The 18093-nt window shown below is 36.3% G+C and overlaps 1 protein-coding gene and 1 pseudogene across 1 annotated transcript in view; one reads left to right on the top strand and one right to left on the bottom strand.

Annotated features, from left to right (window-relative positions):
• LOC146000326 (maltase 2-like) overlaps positions 1 to 12544 on the top strand; it is a 32873-nt gene extending 20329 nt beyond the window's left edge. The window contains exons 7-10 of the mRNA XM_083137840.1: positions 3444 to 3699; positions 5427 to 5625; positions 8591 to 8740; positions 10277 to 12544. Coding sequence (XP_082993966.1) covers positions 3444 to 3699; positions 5427 to 5625; positions 8591 to 8740; positions 10277 to 10355 — 684 coding nt within the window. The 3' untranslated portion in view covers positions 10356 to 12544. The remainder of the gene's footprint in view (positions 1 to 3443; positions 3700 to 5426; positions 5626 to 8590; positions 8741 to 10276) is intronic.
• On the bottom strand, positions 11217 to 12325 carry LOC146000176 (kinesin-like protein klp-19; annotated as a pseudogene).
• Positions 12545 to 18093: the final 5549 nt, after the last annotated feature.

Below are 18093 nucleotides of genomic sequence, written 5' to 3'. Positions count from 1 at the left end.
TGTTTGATAATTATGGTGTGTAGATAAATCACTGAATAGTAAGTTCATATCAAAATCTTAGATCTCAAAACATTCAAATGTCTCACAATTACTTCAAAACTATCCTTTCAGAAGCAAAGAATCTATACCCAGTTAACTCTTAAACAAATGTACGGGTATTACTAACTATCTAGCCATCTTAAACCCGAAAGTTCATGACTGCAGCAACACAGGCCTTCCATCTGTCCCTATCCTGAGCAAGATCTATATGCTCTTTTCCATCCCTACCAATTTCCTTTAGGTCCATCTCAACGTTGTCCTTCTTTGTCTTGGCCTTCCTACTGGTCTCTTACCATCAGGTTTCCCAACAACAATCCTGCAAACTCCTCTTTCCTCTCCCATTCTTGCCACATGGCCTGTCCACCTAAGTCTTCTTGATTTAATTATTCTAATAATATCTGGACATGAATACCTATTGTGCAGTTCTAAATTAAGTACCTTCTCCACTCACCTGTGTCCTCATCCCTTTTAGGTCCAAATATTTTCCTAAGGATCTTTTCAAATACTATGTTCCTCTTTCAATGTAAGGGACCAAGTTTCACTTGAATATTAAACGAGAAGACAAAAGTTTATGAAGAGAGAAGTAAAATGAATTTTCTGAATTAAGCCTACTTTTTATTTCCTCTTTCATGTCATTTTCATTTGTTAGTATTACTCCTAAGTATTTGAATTTGGAAACTGGTTCAAACAAGTTATCAATAATTAATTTTGATTATTACCTAACTTGTCTGCCTGTAAGCATATATTTAGTTTTTTCTTTGCTAACTTCCAAACCTCTCTAGCTGTTTTGAAAAATATTTTAGCATTATTCTTAATTGTATTTATATCATCCCCTAATAAGTCTAAATCATCTGCATATGCTAACAACTGAGTCACACAGTTTAATTTTAGTCCTTTGTTAGTTTTTTTACCTTCCTAACAGCATATTCTAAGGCAAAATTAAAGAACAATGGAGATAATGCATGGGCTTGTTTTAACCAGTCATGAATTGTAAATTTGTCACATTAATACCCACACAAATTTTACTTTGTGTCACTGGTGCACTTTTATCATATTAACAAGTTTTTTAGGTATACCAAACTAAACTAATATAATATATAATTTATCTCTAAATCAAATGCTTTTTTGAAATCAATGAATAGCTGATGGACATTTTGATTATATTCCTACTTTTTCTCAAGTGTCTGTCGCATGTGAAAAATTTGATCTGTAGTTGATCTGTTACATTTAAATCCACATTGATAATCACCTATCATATGGTGTTAGTCTTGCTAAAAGAACGTTAGATAATATTTTATATGTTGTTGAGAGTATAGAAATTCCACAGTAATTATTGCAGTTCATTTTATCACCTTTTTTTTAAACACAGGAACAATTATGGATACTTTCTACTGTTGAGGATTTCTTCTTTATTCCATATTAAACAAATTAATTTATGAATTTGACATATTTATGAATTCCCACCATATTTAAGTAACTCAGCTGGTATTAAATCAATGCCAGGTGCTTTGTTATTCTTTAGCCTTTTAATAGTATCTTGAACTTCAGTCAAGTTAGGTTCTGGAACTAAAGGTTCTGCTGTGTGGACTTCATTTACTTCTGATTTATCTCCTACATGAACATTTAAAAGGTCATTAAAGTAGTTCTTTCATCTATTTAAAATATCACTTGGGTCAGCCAAAAAATTGCCATTTTCATCTTTTATAAAATTTAATTTAGGTTGCCACCCCTTTCTATATTCATTTATACCTTTATATAAATCTGATATTTTTATTTTTGCTGTTTGTTTCAATTTCGTTAATTTTACTTTTAAAGTAATCTTTTACTTCTTATCTTGCAGTTAACTTCTTGCTTTATTCTATTCTAATTGCTTAGATTTGTATCATCAGAGTTATTTAACCACCTAAATCTAGCCTGATTTCTTATTTCTATTAGATTGACATTCATTATCAAACCATGGCTTACTTTTTCTTGGTTTATGGTATCCTATACTTTCTTTAGCTGCTGATTCTATTGCATTACGTATGTGCTCCCAATTCTTATTTAAGTCTGTTTCATTTATATTTTCATCATTTAAATCCTGCAAAACATGACATCTATTTGACAGTTTAATTTGGTAATCTTTCTAAATTCTTTCATCAGCAAAATTTCCTGTATTAAATTTTATAACTTTTAGATTTTGTTGCTTATGATTTATCACTGCGAGTATTTATCTTAATTTAGCAATTACTAAATAATGGTCACTGGCACAGTCAGCACCTCTGTGAACGAACTTCAATTATACTAGTATGCCTTCTCTTATCAATGAGAATATGATCTATCTGATTATGAGTTTTACCATCTGGAGAAGACCAGGTATATTTATGGATCTCTGTTTAAAAGTGGTATTTTTCACAAATTCTTTGAGATTGCAAAAGTAATTAATCTTATACCATTATCATTACTTAATTCACAAAGACTTTCTTTACCAATTGTGGGTTTAAATGTATTTTTTTTTACCAATCTGTGCATTAGTCACCTAACAGAATTTTCATATCATACTGAGAAAATTTATCAAAGACCTGTTCTAACTCTGCATAAAAATAGTATTATCATCTTTATCTTCTGTTGGTGCATGTATGTTTATTAAAATAATTTTCACCACCTACCCTGTAAAACTTCATATGACATCAACTACTGAGAAATATGGGTACATTAAATCAAAATGACAAATTGATAAAAATAATTGCCCTATTTACCTGAGGAAATTTGGAAAGCGAGAGGCTATTATCTTGGATGTTATAAACTTAGGTGTGGTTCAATGCAAGATGTAACTTATTGACTCCCATTGTTTGAGGAAATACACAGTATGCTATATTGGAAAACTTTCAATGGGGGGAAGAGGGGCAAATACTTATAATTTCTTCAGAGACATGGGGATTTTATATAGAGTATGCCTCTGGGGGGGAGGGGGGAAGTGATATATCGTGATTTCATCCGAAGCTTGAAATGGTTAGGTGGCAGGATGCATTTGCTCAAGCCTTGGGGCTAGCCAGGAAGGGTGTTCTTTGTTTTAACAAGGTGACAATGAGACTGCTGGAGATCCATTGCGAAAATTTTTCTAGCTTATGTTAACCTTCAGATTAGTATTTTTTCCCTCAGTTTTTCTCTACTCAAATTTTTCTGAGTTTTTATTATTTTTTTTATTTTTGTTCTTTCACATTTGTATTTTGACTACTATTACAACGATTATATTTGTAATGTAGGTATGTGAAATTTATTTCTCTGTAGTCTTGGTCATTGTGTACATATAAGTATTATATATATACTTATATTCTTACATAGCTGATGTTAATTGCATCATTGAACTGAAGCAAATTACCACTTTGCATTGTATTTTGTAACAACACTTTGTTCATGAACAGCTTGGAAACCATGACAAAAGCAGAGTTGCTACGAGATTTGGTCGTGATCTCATTGATGGCCTCCACATGATCACCATGCTGCTCCCAGGAACTCCAGTGACTTATTACGGGGAGGAGATTGGAATGGAAGACACTCCTGTGAAGTGGGTGGATACCAAAGACCCAGCCGGGAAGAATGCTGGTGAGGAGCATTATACGGAGTTCACCAGAGACCCACCTAGGACACCGATGCAGTGGAACAAGCAGAAAAATTCAGGCGAGTTTTACTTCACTGTTGTGACAATTACACATGGTCAAATTAACGGGAAGAATGGATGGGTTGATTGCTCTTCCTGAGAATTTACTTTTCTTTCCTTGCAGATGCATCCTACAGAATAGCCTGAATGTTTTTGGTTTCCAACTGATTGTTGGACCTTAGGCACAATGTAAGATTTGGAAGAAAAAGTTTCCTTTTCCAGTTGTAGCTAAAGCTTAGTCCACATGTAATGTTTTGTCAGTGTTGCATGATAAGGTAAGTTTGACAGATAAGACTGACTCAAAACACACAGCTACAATATTCAAGCTTCCCTTCTGAAAACACCATAGATAAAGCATTATTGACAAGTGTAGTTTCAGTGTGTGCAGTGAGATTGTAAAAAATAAATTTGCACATCACTCACCGTGGTCTCGAATGTGGTTACTTAAGAAGTAAATTCAGTCAATTTGGTTCATGAATTATGGCATGAGGATTGGCATAATTATTTACATATGGATATGGAGACCTACTGCAAATTATTAATGCTAGTAACCTCAAAAATTGAAGAACATGGCATTACTTGTCCAATATAGAGATGTGGTGCAAAATTAAGCAAAGTTGACCTATTAGTCAGATGTCTCTTCTACATGGAACGATTTGTCTTCAGTTTAGCTTGAAAACAAAGCTCCAGCTCATCAGTCTTTCAAGCAGTCGTGAAACTTCATGCAATACATCACACTTGCTGTCTACACAATTTTTTGTTTGATCCATCTAGCATGATCATATAAGACTGACAAAATATTTGGATCCGGCTTTAGGAATACATTAAATTGTTACATTACAATATTAGAGTATTGTGATTGATGAATGGATTAGTTCGTAATTTCTTCTTGGAAAAGTTATTTTGAGCTAAAGTACATGGAGCAACAACCTTTCGAGGCCCAAGATCTGCAAAGTGGCTTTTCATTGGGTGATGCATTGTCAAGCAGTCTCACCACCACTGTTTCCTGGCTTTCAAAACTACAGCCCACTACTTCTTTTCAAGTAACTCCCCAGTTGTCCTCAAGATGCTGGGTAAACACCAAATTTTTTTGATCTTCCACAGAGAATAGAACCCAGGACCTCTCGCACCAAAGGCAAGTGCTCAGGGCCAGCTCTAAATAAAATGTTCACTCAGGCGAGGTGAAATTTAGGTGTCCCCTACTTTCCACCCTGTACCTCCCTTCCCATCTATGTACCCTGGTCCTAATACATTCCACTTTCCTCCAATTAATCATGTTACCTGAGAGTGCTAACCATTTGACTATGTCTGAGTCTATAAAATTATTTCAGGGTGGCCATGGGTGGGTTAACTCCGGTGCAGTAAATACTTTCCCCTCAGATATTTGAAGCCAATAATAGATTTTAGGATAAATGAAGATTATCCCACCTTGAGGCCTAAAATCTCATTCTTTGCATCTCTCAGGCAACAATAAATCAATGTACATGAAGCATAAAAGTAATTATTAAAAATAACAATCTATCATCCACTGTCTAGTCATAAAATCTATTGGCATATTTGTAAGTTGCCTTATCTGATTGCATGTAAACAGACACCATTATATATTCACTTTTTCTATGCATTGACATAGTGCTGTGCTATTGTTAAATCTCTCTTCCTATCATGAATGTTCTATCAACTTGGAAGCATTTTCTGAAATATTCTCTCTTTATTCTCAATTGGGTCAATGTTTTTATTTACCTTACAGGCTTTTCTGATGCAGAGGACACTTGGCTACCTGTAAATCAAAATTACATCAGTCTCAATGTGGAAGAACAAGAAAAGGCCGTAGCAAGTCATCTCAAAGTTTACCAGGCACTTGTGGAATTAAGGAAGACCCAGAGCATATTGTATGGGGATTTGGAAACCAAAGTCCTAGAGAATAGAAGTGTTTTTGCTTTTACCAGGTAACATTAGTGCATTAGAAATGCCTATTGTTTTAAATCAAAACTGTACAGAATGTACAAATAATTTCAGATTGTTGTAGTAAACTTAAATATTAGAATATTATCAACCAGATATTATTAGAATGATTAAATCAAGAAGTCTTAGATGGGCAGGCAGTGGTGTGCCAAAGATTTTCAAAAGGAAGGGGTATATATACTTCTTGGTAGTCAGGCAGATTGGCAGAGATGGGAATGAATGGGAGAGGAAAGAGTCTACAGGATTCTTGTTGGGAAACCTGATGGTAAGAGACCAGTAGGAATGCCAAGATGAAGATGGAGGGATAATGTTGAGATGTACCTAAAGGAAATTGGTAGGGATGGAAAATGTGGATAGATATTGCTCAGGATAGGGAGATGGAAGGCCTGTGTTGCTGCAGCCATGAACCTTCGGTTTAACAAGGCTAGAGATAGTTAGTAAACTTAAATGGATGATATTCAGCGAGTAACTCCCCCCCCCCCCCAATTCATTGCATGAAATAATGCTCCGTTGCCATATTTTGAGCAAACAGAACAAATCCTGCATTGAAAACATACCGTGAAATCATTTTGCTTAGGATTTTTGATCGAGTCATTGAAGGTATGATTATAATGATCATATGAGGAATTTGTATCCATAAAATATTGCAAATTTCTCACTGTAAGAAGCATTCTCCTACACTTTCCTTAACACATGTAAGGAAAAACTTCTGTTTGCAAGACTTCATGCTCTTTCTTCCCAAAGTGAGTGAGCGATAATATCAAGTTGAATATCATCCATTGAATTGGAAGTTATAAGAAATCGCATTTTCTTGATTAGATCACACAGATCACTCCACTAAAAAGTTCTGTAGGAGTTTGGAAGTTTGAACTGAATTAAAGCTGAAGTAAGTCTTTAAGCTTTCCTGCCGACGAATGATGAAAAGATTCTCTAGGGCTATCGACCAGGTGAGTTATGGAGAAGATTCCAAACTTTCGAGAGCGATCATTCTCATCTTCAGAGTAGAAGTAAAGTGATGTTCTACCATGAAGATGAGTGACATTAGCTCTTGAAAGCCTGGAATCTTTTCCACAACTCGCCTGGTTGATAGTCGGAGAGAATCTTTTCATCATGAATTAAAGCTGTAAGGAATTGCAGATTTAATAGGTAACAATGACTCCGGCATGAGAAAGATGCTCTACAATAAGTATACCTAAAAATTGGCGACATCCCCCCTTCACCCACTTCAATAGTTATATCATTAAACTAATTACATTGGTTTACATGTGCATAGGTTTGCTGGTACCTAAAATCGTTTGTGCTTCTAACAGGATCAACTGAAAGTTTGAGGGAAGAATAGTGAGCAAAGTTCCTTCATTCACGTACATCCATACACATGGTATTAACTGCATATATTTATTCTCAACATGCTTTGAAACTAGATTGATCCTACTTTTTCACTCATATTCTCGGATCGGTTTGGAGGCTTTAACTACATATTCAGTACCTATCAGAGGTGGAAATGTGTCCCAGGAATGGAGGGAATTATCAGTGGCATATCCTGAAACACTGAGGGCAGAAGTTTATCCAGAATATTCAATCTGTTGGAAAGAGGGGCAAGGCGAATTCTATGTGGGGGGTGTAAACTTAAACAGTGTGTCAGGATGACCATAAAATGGGAGTTTGTGCAAAATTTTAGAAAGGGTGTGTTGAAAATTTTGCAGTTCTGGATAAATTACTGTGTGGGGGGAGGGGAGGCCAAGATGACAAGCCATAAAGAATCAGATCACATAATAGGACAGTTACTCTGCATTCTAATCTCTCTAACTGCCCCTTCTTGCAGACAAAATTCCATATAGATGCAGTCTCATTGCTTTCATACCGGAAAATTATCTGCAGATATCCCCTTGTCTCCCCCCTGGAATTTTCAGTCCTGCTATCAATTCAGATCCAGCTGTCAAAGCTGATTCCTTTTCACCAAATGAGAAGACAATATAATTTGAGTTTGCTATTTCAACTAAAGAGAACACCCTGTCCCTGTAATGGAACACTAAATTTTTTACCTGCTTTATCGTATACAGTGGAATCTCGATTTTAAGTTTTTCAGGGAACAAAGCTAAAAAATAAAAAAAAATGTGGGAGAATGTAAAATCGAGAAAATTTGATAACCTGTTGCTATGTTGGGACCATCAAGATTGAATGCATAATGCAGAAAAATGCAAAATCCGGGAATGTAAAATCTGAATTCCACTGTAATTACTAACAATTCAACAATTTAATGTGAGAAAGAAACCCAGTTCTCTCTCCAATTGTATAAATAAAACAACCCCTTCCTCATGTCCTCTCCCCTCCACCCCATTCCAAGCAAATAAGAAAAACTAGACAAATAAATGATCTTGTAGCCCAAATATGAATTTTTGTATGGTGGCATATTAAATGTGATTATCCCTGAAAAATCTTTCCGCCCCATCTGATTCCCCACTATTTTTTCTTGCACCCTCGCTTTCTCAATGTCTGTGAAATAAGGTGCATTACTTTTCCCCATGCAGCACACAGCTTGCCATGCATAAATCGCAAATACTTGTTGTAACGTAACCAGAACATTGTAACAGTTCTGGATTACTCGAGGCATTGTGTGCTATATGGGTACAAAGCTGGGAAATTCTTCCAGAAAGAATCTGCCTTATAATCAAACTGTCTCAACAATTACAATATTTATACCATGGTAAAGAATCACTGAATATGGAAATTTACCTGCATAAATACTGTAGTTATAAAGATATTCTCAGTATATTAGCCATGCCAGTTCCAAACATTCTTCTGAGAGTAAATGTCACTTCAGTCTTCAGGGATTACTTCAGGAATTGGTGGAACTGGCCTGATTGATATTGTTAATATCTTCATTGCTCACCTCAAGGAAACCTTCAGTAATTATAGCTGTTCGGTATCACATATTGCTTTTTCTTTCAGGTTGAGAAAAGACACTCCAAATTATGTGGTGGCAGTGAATTTTGCTGACAAAGATGTCTTAGTGGACCTTACAGCATTTGAAAGTGTTTCTCTGATTGCAGAAGTTTGCACTCAAAGTACTGGTTTCAAGCATAAACACATTAAAATAGGGTAAGAAGAAGAAAGTCTTAACTATATCATTTAATCAGCTTATTTTTTAGTCATATTTATAATTTTTCTTTCTCAATTTCATGTAACTTTGATTTTTCAGTTTACAAAATGAGGTAATGGGGGATGGCGATAGTAGTAATTTGTAAATAAATTTGATCCTACAATTGTATGTTGTACAGACTGGCATGCACACTGTTTTCGAAAGGGGATTACGTATAATTTTTTTAGTTGTCACCACTCATTTTGTCATCTTTTCCTGCCTTTCACATTCTATTCTTTTATTATAAATACTGGCCCCAACCCCCCTCCCCCCAGCCTTGGGCATGCCACTGCTATAGTGTGGTGCTATAAAGAATGGTAGGAGTGAAACATTGCTTTGAAGCTAGGGGAAGAGTGAACATTTTGAACCATGTATTCTGAAACACATTTGATTTGATGCTATTAGAATATTATAATTTGGAAGTTAGATCTAACTGCAATTTTTGTGTTAACTTATTTACCTTGAAAGAATCATCAGTGCTCTAAGTGGAGAGATTTCCCCCTCCTTCCACCTCCAAACTAGGGTAATTTTGCCACTCTCCCACCTGCTTCATTGTCTCCACCTTGAATCTTACAGGCATTACCCTACCCACTCTCAAACTTTACCAAGCATTTCCTCAGATAAGAATTTCCAGTTTGAGCAGTGGTCATAACCATTGATTTGAACATGCCAATGAGGATTATTGCATTCAGTTCTTGGAGTGCGGTCTTCAAGTCATGAACTAGAAGTCAGTCTTTTGAATTGCACTTAGACTGCAACGCCAAATATGATCAGTAAATAAAACTGAGTACTAGTTTTCCCCACGTTTTAAACAATTGTTTTTCACCATAGAAATCACATAGCATTTTCAAACGTTCGGTTCATATGCATATATTTTCACACATTAGAAGAAATTTAACCAACAACTTGCTGGCCCATAATGTATATTTAACCTGTGTTGCTTGCTTTCTACCTCCGCGATTTTAAACAAATGAACGAGTGCGAAAATCGCGTGACCTAGCTGTGCTGAGAGCTGTGCACTTGTGTACTTCTTGGTGCTTTCAAACTAGGTAACGTCACTTGCATCAAGATCATACCAACTCTGTACTTTTTACCTTTTGGACAGAGCCTTAGTACTTTAATAATATTATAAAATAAATACAGTGGACTCTTCAATTCGAGCTTAGATAATTCAAATTACTCAGTAATTCGACCAAGAAGTTTTTTCCTTTTGAAATCATCTTGAATGATGTGATGTTTTTGTTAATTCGAATTTTGAATACTCTAATTTTTCTTTTAGTGTGTCAGTTAGAATTGAAAAGCGCCCACTGTATATAACGAAGACAATTTGAGAATCTCAGCTCCTATTGAGCTTGTATTTTAATCATTAATTATTGTTAAACCTATCTTAAATTAGAATTGAAATGGAAAATATAAAAATGCACTTTTGCGCATTTGCTTTTGCTACTTTAGTTTTTATTTCAATGTACACTTAATTTAGTTTTTTTTCATTTCAGACATAAAATACAAACTGACGCAGTACCACTTGGGCCTAAAGAGGGAATTGTCCTGAGGTACATTCGAAGGGTGAAGTAATATTTTTCAAGGGAAGAAAAATTGCATTGATCTCATAATTTCATAACAGGATTTGAAATTGTTAAGCAAGCAAGGGTGGATCAAGATAAAAATGTGATCATTTATATTGAATGACTGACAATTAACTGTTCATTGCCTTCATAGCAGTGTTAGAGGATTGTTTGAATGTGAAATTGCTGATAATGACTTGTATGAAACACCAACAGTATTAATCACTCGTAGTCAATTTCTTTGTTTTTTGTGTACTAACATGTTTTGATATTTGACTTTTAATATAATTGTATCTTCATGAACTGTTTCTGTAGTTCAGTTTCTAGGATCTTGAACAGATGCAGTGATGCATAAATGAAAAACGATTTATTACTGATATTGGTAAGTTACAAGGATGTACATTTTTATAGCATCTATGACCAGAGACTGCCATACATATGTCAGACTACCCATTCCCACGTAATGTGAGCAATGTTTCCAGTCCACAACATTCCCCCCTGAATACTAAATTATCTTACATGAATACATCTACACATTTGCTCCATTTTTGATTGTTACATGTTTAGTCAGTATATCAGCTTCCAAATTTTCGGAGTTTATATGCTGTAAATACAAATTTCAATTTGCTACATCAAGTTTCGCAAAATTATATTTTCTATTTGTGTTTTGTTCTTGCCTTTACAGTATTACTTGAAATCCAATAAATTGCCAATTTACTGTCAGTTTTGACAATTACAGGTCTACTTATAAAGTTTTCAATACCTAACTTGGACATTAAACTTATGATCAATTTTAAATCACACAGACCTTCACATAATGCAACCAATTCTGCTTCACAAGTTGACAATGCAATCAAATATTGTAATTTGCTTAGTTTTGGGGTTGTACAGTCTGTATGCTTTTCTTCTGGAATACCAAACAAATAATCCTTTTCTCCTTTCGGTTGTAATTGTTCATTTTAGGATTTATTTTTATATTCTTCACAGTAGCTGCACACCTTAGGGTGGTCACGGTTACATTCAAGTGCTTCTCAGCACTGACACACACTATAAGCACCACAAAACTATTTGTGTTCAGAGATTCCTTGAGTAGTGGTGAGGATGCATGATCTCTGTATGGAATGTGAGCTTGCTTCTTGTTCAGAGATTCCATGACTAGTTGTAAAGTAAAAAAAAAGTAGTAAAGTGTTTCCCTGTGCTTAGCACCATGCCATGAAGGGTTAACGTTGTAAAGTCAGCAACCTATTATTTATGTGAATCGCTTCCATGAATTTGGAATTCTTGGACGAAGTGTAATCCGTTGCTTCAGACCCTGCCAAATCCACAAGATCAATTCTTGAAACTAGGGTCTCTCTTCCATTGTGCTGTTAGAAGTGTATAGTGAACACTGCATGTGACTGGGAGGAATGACTCTTGAAGTTGTTGTTACCCACTCATCTTTTTTCTGAACCTGTCGAAAGATGCCTTCCACAGGACTTGTGATTCCAACACATGTCACCCCTTTTTGTATGTCCAAGTGTTACACATTCACTTTGTCTCTGTGAATGCAGCAAATCATATGCTTCGTCACCATACACCTCAAGAAACGACTGAAATGTTGGTGAGAAGATTCTCATCTAAAGAAACCTTGCGGAATATTTAATAGAGCGCGCCGAGGCACTATGCCTCTGTTATATTCCCTGTTGTAATTCTGGGTACTGTGCCCATGGTATAAGTCTTTCCAGTTTCCATGTGTCCATAGGCCACCACCACCACCACCAATGCTGCATTGTAGCCCTGCAGTACCTTGTCCACCAAAGGGACCACTGACTCATCAAATACCTTCTCCTGCAATGCACTCTCTTCAAACATCGCATTGAACGCAAACTCCTTCTGCATAGCCTCTATAACCTGCAGTTCATCAGGGGTGAAATGCAACACCTGTGAACCATCCCTCTCATGATGTCTAGCTCTGACAGGAACCCTGAAGGGTTGCATCATATTTGTTGTTACCACTTTCACTAATATCTAATTTACTTTTAAGTGTATAAAATGTAGGGTAGCCTCTGCTGCCATGTTCTTTTTCAAACAATAATTGTTCTGTAATTAACTGAGACAATGATATGCAAATGTATGATATAGCATATCAAGTAATGTAAAGTGTATGCATGTAATGAAAATGTATTAAATTTTATAGAATAAAAGTATATTTTGTGGTAATTGAAGAGATCATTATTTTTCATAAATCATTATCTTTGAACTCGATGGAAAAGTGTTTGCATGATATCAGTAGCATAGTATCCTAGTATGCCCATACGCCCGGCATTCCCGGATTTAAAATTTTAAACATGCGTAAATGCTGTAAATATAAAGTAAAACGTGACTAATTATATACGAGGATGTATCAAAAAGTTTCGAGACTACATCTGCAACAGATGGCAGCACAAGGCTACAGGCACAGGGAGCACCAATCTTCATAAGTCAGTGTGCCAAGAGACATCGTCCTGTGTACATCGTGAGCTGTGCAGCTGGTGCTCTTCTGACCACGTGCGTTACCATGTCTGCAATTTCATCATGGACAGCAAGTTGGAAAAGAACGTGAAATTCTGTGTGAAACTGGGCAAATCTGCCACAGACACATGCACACTTCAAGAGTGGAAGAACATCACTGGAAAACTGCACGTTGATGGAGTTCTTGGCAGACTTGGACGCGGTGTTCCTTCTGCTCCTGGGTCTGCAGCTTTGGGACGAACTTGGCAGCAACACACTGCATGTTCAAATCACACGTGAGAATTGCCTGCACTGTTCCATATGGCACACAGACAATGGCAGCAATGTTGTGGATTGTTCTCCGATGATCCTCATGCACAAGTTGCAGAATGGTTTTGACATTTTCGGGTGTTGTGCTCGTCCTAATCTCTCATCTTCCAGTGATGTTATTCCACTCTTGAAGCGTGCGTGCCACTCAAAAACACCTTGCACGACTCATTGCAGCATCGCCGTACACTTGCCGAATCATGTCAAGCATCTCTTTGTGGCGGATTTGCCCAGTTTTACACAGAATTTCAAGTTTCATGCTGGCGTACGGAGCACCTGATTGGTTCTAGGGGTCATATGACCTTTCCTGCCTTCCAATTCAAGGTGCTGTACTTCCGATGCAGATGACAGAAGTAGAATTCCTACCCGATTTTTCGCACTCTTGCCCATAGACAAATCTCTTGCTTCTGCTCGTACTGTGTGATGTTACAATACGCAATATTGACTGACTTATCTTAAATTACGCAATGCAGTGGTCATTAATCACAAGAACAGTGAAGTGCATTAAAAACTAAAAGAAAACAGTTTTTGTCAAACAAGTTGATAAAGTCCTCGTGGTAGAAGTTCAGCCTGTGGCTGCTCTACCACCTAACCCACAAAACTATTTATTTTAAAAATATATTTTTTCGTTAGTATCTTACTGCCTAATATTGTGCCAGTGGAAATGTTTAGCATTAGTTTCAAAACTCTTAACATCGTATGATCTCTTGACAAAATTATATTAAAATGTTTATCAGCATTCTCAAGATGCAATAAACAGTGGTCTGAAACTCTGAATTACTAATAGGCACTGTTATGTCAGTAGAGTGTACGATTGTACAGTGGTTTTGCACAGCATGCTAAGATGCCAGAGGTTTCCGGTTTGAATCCTGGCCTACGCATGTTTGTTCTTTGTGAGTGTCTCTTCATCAACTTCATCAATATCATCACTCATATTCATATTTGCGATTAGCCAAAAGTGGTAGAAAGCGAAGTAAAATAAACCAAATCAATCAATAGTTGTATCATCCACAACAATGCAGTCTACTGTTCTAGAGGTGCTTGTGATTCAGGTAGGTTTTTTTTTTAATTACTTGCGTCATGCCGAAAGGTTTCCTCGATTATAAAATCCTGTTTTGCTACACATGTTATACGTGCGGAGCAAAATACTCCGAATGGTGTACAGTGTTTCTGACTTGAGCAATCTAATTAAAAATAGTATAAAACACCAGTGCTCCAAGCATTTGTTGCACACTGAGGCATCTTATTTTCTAGATAAAACAAGCATGGATAATGTTTTATCGGAACCCGGCTGACTTCATGTAATAAACACAAGGAGATTGTGATTTTAAATAGACAATACATATGTAGACTAATTCCATAAGTAAACTCTTGAGAGAAAAAAAAAAAAAAAAAAAAAAAAAAAGCCTACCCTTTCTTCGGACTTGAGTTCCCATCAGAAATGCTCATGCTACGCCACTGCATGATATAGGGGAAAAAGTGTACATGTTACAATACAGCAGGTTGCGAAGAATAGCAATTTGCAATTTGCTTAGTTTTCTGGAGCATATGCTCAAATTCATATGAGAAAAAATTGATAAAGCCTGTTTGATTGATTAGCAGTCTATCTAATCAGTCAAATCTATATATGTGGAGGGCCAACATGAACATCACAAGGACCCTATATACAATTTCAGTCAGCGGTGGCTCTAAGGGGAGAGCTGCCGTGCCATGGCTCTATCCTCAGAAAAAGAAAACTCACTTGCTTTGCCAAAATATAGTTAAATTAATACATTTACGAATGAGGAGATTCGAATCTCGTAAGCGTTCCAGCTTACGGCAGCCTCAATTCCTGCGTCGCATCCCCAGCTGTTCTCTCATTTCCTCTGGGCCAGGATAGTCTGGCCTGTGTGCAGAGGCATGAAAGTCTCCGCAGTTAACGAACAAGGAGGTGGTAGCCAGAAGACAACCAGCCATGCCCTTTTTCGGCTGGCACGACGAGAGCTTTTGCATTGTGTTGACATAGTTGCAAACTTCACAGAGAAGTGACTAATCCTGACAGATTTTTAATACTCGTTGGAGAAGTAATTCACGAGAAAGATAACTTTCCTGCATACTTGGCAAGAACGAACGTAATATCTTCCCCAAATTTATATAACCATTTAGATAGATGCGCCTAAAGAGACATCCAGACTTTTTTGTTATCTATTTCTTCCTTAAGAAAAGATATATCCCTTGCTCTCGCGCACACACGTGTTGCAACTGACGTTGACAATATTGAAGGCATTTTCTGTACAAAAGAATTGCCTAAATATCAAAGGGAATTCGCATCACCAGGGGATTTTTTACTTTTAATATTTGTAAAAAATCACACTGAAAATCTATCAGTATGAGAATTTCACTTGGAGATATAATTCAATTTCTTGCATTGAATTCTAAAAATTGTAGATCTACAGTTCGTTTAGCAGATAATCATATTTCAGTTGTTAGTAACACCGATTGTTGATGTACAGTCTGCCGTGCTGGGGTTGCAAATTATAAACAAAGCAAGGCGAGAATACAGTGATCAACTCGGTGTGTCTAATTGTTCGGTGTTTTTTTTTTAGTGAAGTGAAAGTGTCCAATGGTGTGCGAAAGGAAGGGTAGTTAGTAAAGGTGAGTCAGATTAGAGCATTATTACATACACAGTTTTCCAAGGTACTATAAGACATTAAATTAAAAGTTAAACAACTTGGCTGTCCCATGCCAGATTTAAACTTCAATTATATTTAAAAATATCAAAAAAATGGTAAAGGTGACGGGCGTCGAAATTTTAAGTCGCATTTATTTACTAGAAACTCTGGCCGACCTCCGCACAGCATGCTAAGACGCCAGGGATTGCAGGTTCGAATCTCGGCCTTGGCATCGTTGTTCTTTGAGTATGTTCACTCATCCTTATCTTCGCGATTAGCCAAAAGTAGTACAAATGCCAAAGGAACTCTGAATTTTTGTCTGCAATTTTAGTAAACTAAGCTCCATTAAAATTACCTCTTTCATTAGATTTCTATGACATGCTAGCGAAAATTTTTTGATTTCTTGATCACGTTGGCACTACCCATCATACTATCTGCCAGCCGCCACTGATTTCAGTCAGTGGAGAAGATCTAATACAAGCACTGCTTGCACTATTAAAATTTTAGTTAATTTACTTGTTTTTATAGTTTTGTCTTAGTTCATATTGAAATCTATTTTGTAAAAATTTACAGCCGCAAACTCCCTCAGCAGCTTCATTGAAGGCACCAGCCTGCTGTGCTTTCAGCCTCTATACAGGTAACCAATGCACCCAAAGCATTACACAATGAAGTGAGGAAATAGAGCCCCAAATTTGCCAGAATACCTCTGCTTTATCTTCAGCCCAAAAATTGCAGAGCCCAGCAGATGGTAAACAAAGATCGAATATTTTATAATGCAGTTCCAAATAGAAGGAATGGGTTTATTCTGGGTATCCTACTGGATGAACACCTTAGCTATATAGAATGCACAAACATGCTACAATCAAAATTAAGTAGTGTGTGCTATGCCCTTCAAGAAATGGTAATCTCGTGTATATAAAAATATATCTGATATTTTCTTGATATATCGCGATATCAAATTTCAGATACCCTAGTTACTACTATTGACTTAAACCCTTATACAGTACACACACTAACCATCCAGATACATACTTTTTATTTTCTTTATTTCAGATAAGCCTGGAACTTCAAGGAAATAATGGTGCTAATGGTTTTTAGAGTATCTGAATGCATCCTTCTTGTAATAAGTCCTCATCTGGTTTGAACGTGATTTGTCTCTAGTGTACAAAATCATACAATCTATGCAAACATGTTTCTTAAATATACGCATGAATTACTCAATTTGAAGAAAATAGTTCATGGTGTTTTCTTATTGTATATAACAAAACATTTGCTACATATTAAACATTGTCTATTTGTAAATTTTTGCAATTATTTGATGCATCACTAGTTTATAGTAAGGATTTCTTATATTTTCCTGTGATGGGAAAATGAATTAAGTTTAATTTTGAGAAAATATTTCTTGTAAATAAAACCACCAACTCTTATAACAATGTAGATCTACCACAAACATGCTTTTGTACCATTTAATATTGCAATGAATAATCAAATTCAGTGGGCAAGGTAGAAATTCCTGGGTGGGGGAATGCTTACTCAAATTATCCCAGCTGGGAGAACAACAAATTTTCTTAGTGGGGGATTGTGTTCCCTGTATCCCCCAATCCTCTTGTCATAAACTGAATTATAGTACTGTCAAAACACAATGCTCATTGGTGTTGAAAACTTCCGTTTCATAGCTACTAATGTATAGGTTTCCTTAAATACAGGCAATACGCAAAAAAATGTTGTGGTTTCAAAAGTTAATAAAAATATTTCTCATATTACACAGGCACAACATACACCTGGTGACAACTGTCAAAGTTTCTTATACGATAATTACAATCCTTCAGTGTGTGTACTCTGGGTAACAGGACACACATCCACATGGCAATCAAACTCATTCCAGACTCAGTATAACATGTCCACTGTAATAGCCTGTAGTGCACGCATTATCTGATCATGAAGTTCATGGAAGCACATGGGCAATGGTGATACATAAATGCTGCTGTTGTAATTTTGAAAAGCACCAAATTAAGAGAACATCAGAATGACTTGTTGGAAAACTTCGCTTCTCATCACATTTAATGGAACACCACAACCTTGAAAGTGAAAGCTCTGCGAGGGTTATGGCTTATAAGTCATTCAGTCAGGTATGTAAATATAAATGAAGGCTATCCCACCACCCGCCTCTCATGGGCACCTTGTCAGGTGGCACCTGTGTTTTATGCTCTTGAAACTGACCTTCAGGGAACAAACAACATTTCACACACTGTGAAAGGTTGCATTGTTTTCTAAGAGGCCGGATTGCAAGCAACGTGCCAT

The sequence above is a fragment of the Lepisma saccharinum genome, chromosome 16 (assembly GCF_977018435.1).
Source record: "Lepisma saccharinum chromosome 16, izLepSacc3.1, whole genome shotgun sequence".
Classification (NCBI taxonomy): Eukaryota; Metazoa; Arthropoda; class Insecta; order Zygentoma; family Lepismatidae; genus Lepisma; species Lepisma saccharinum.
This window is presented reverse-complemented; position numbering and strand designations above follow the sequence as displayed.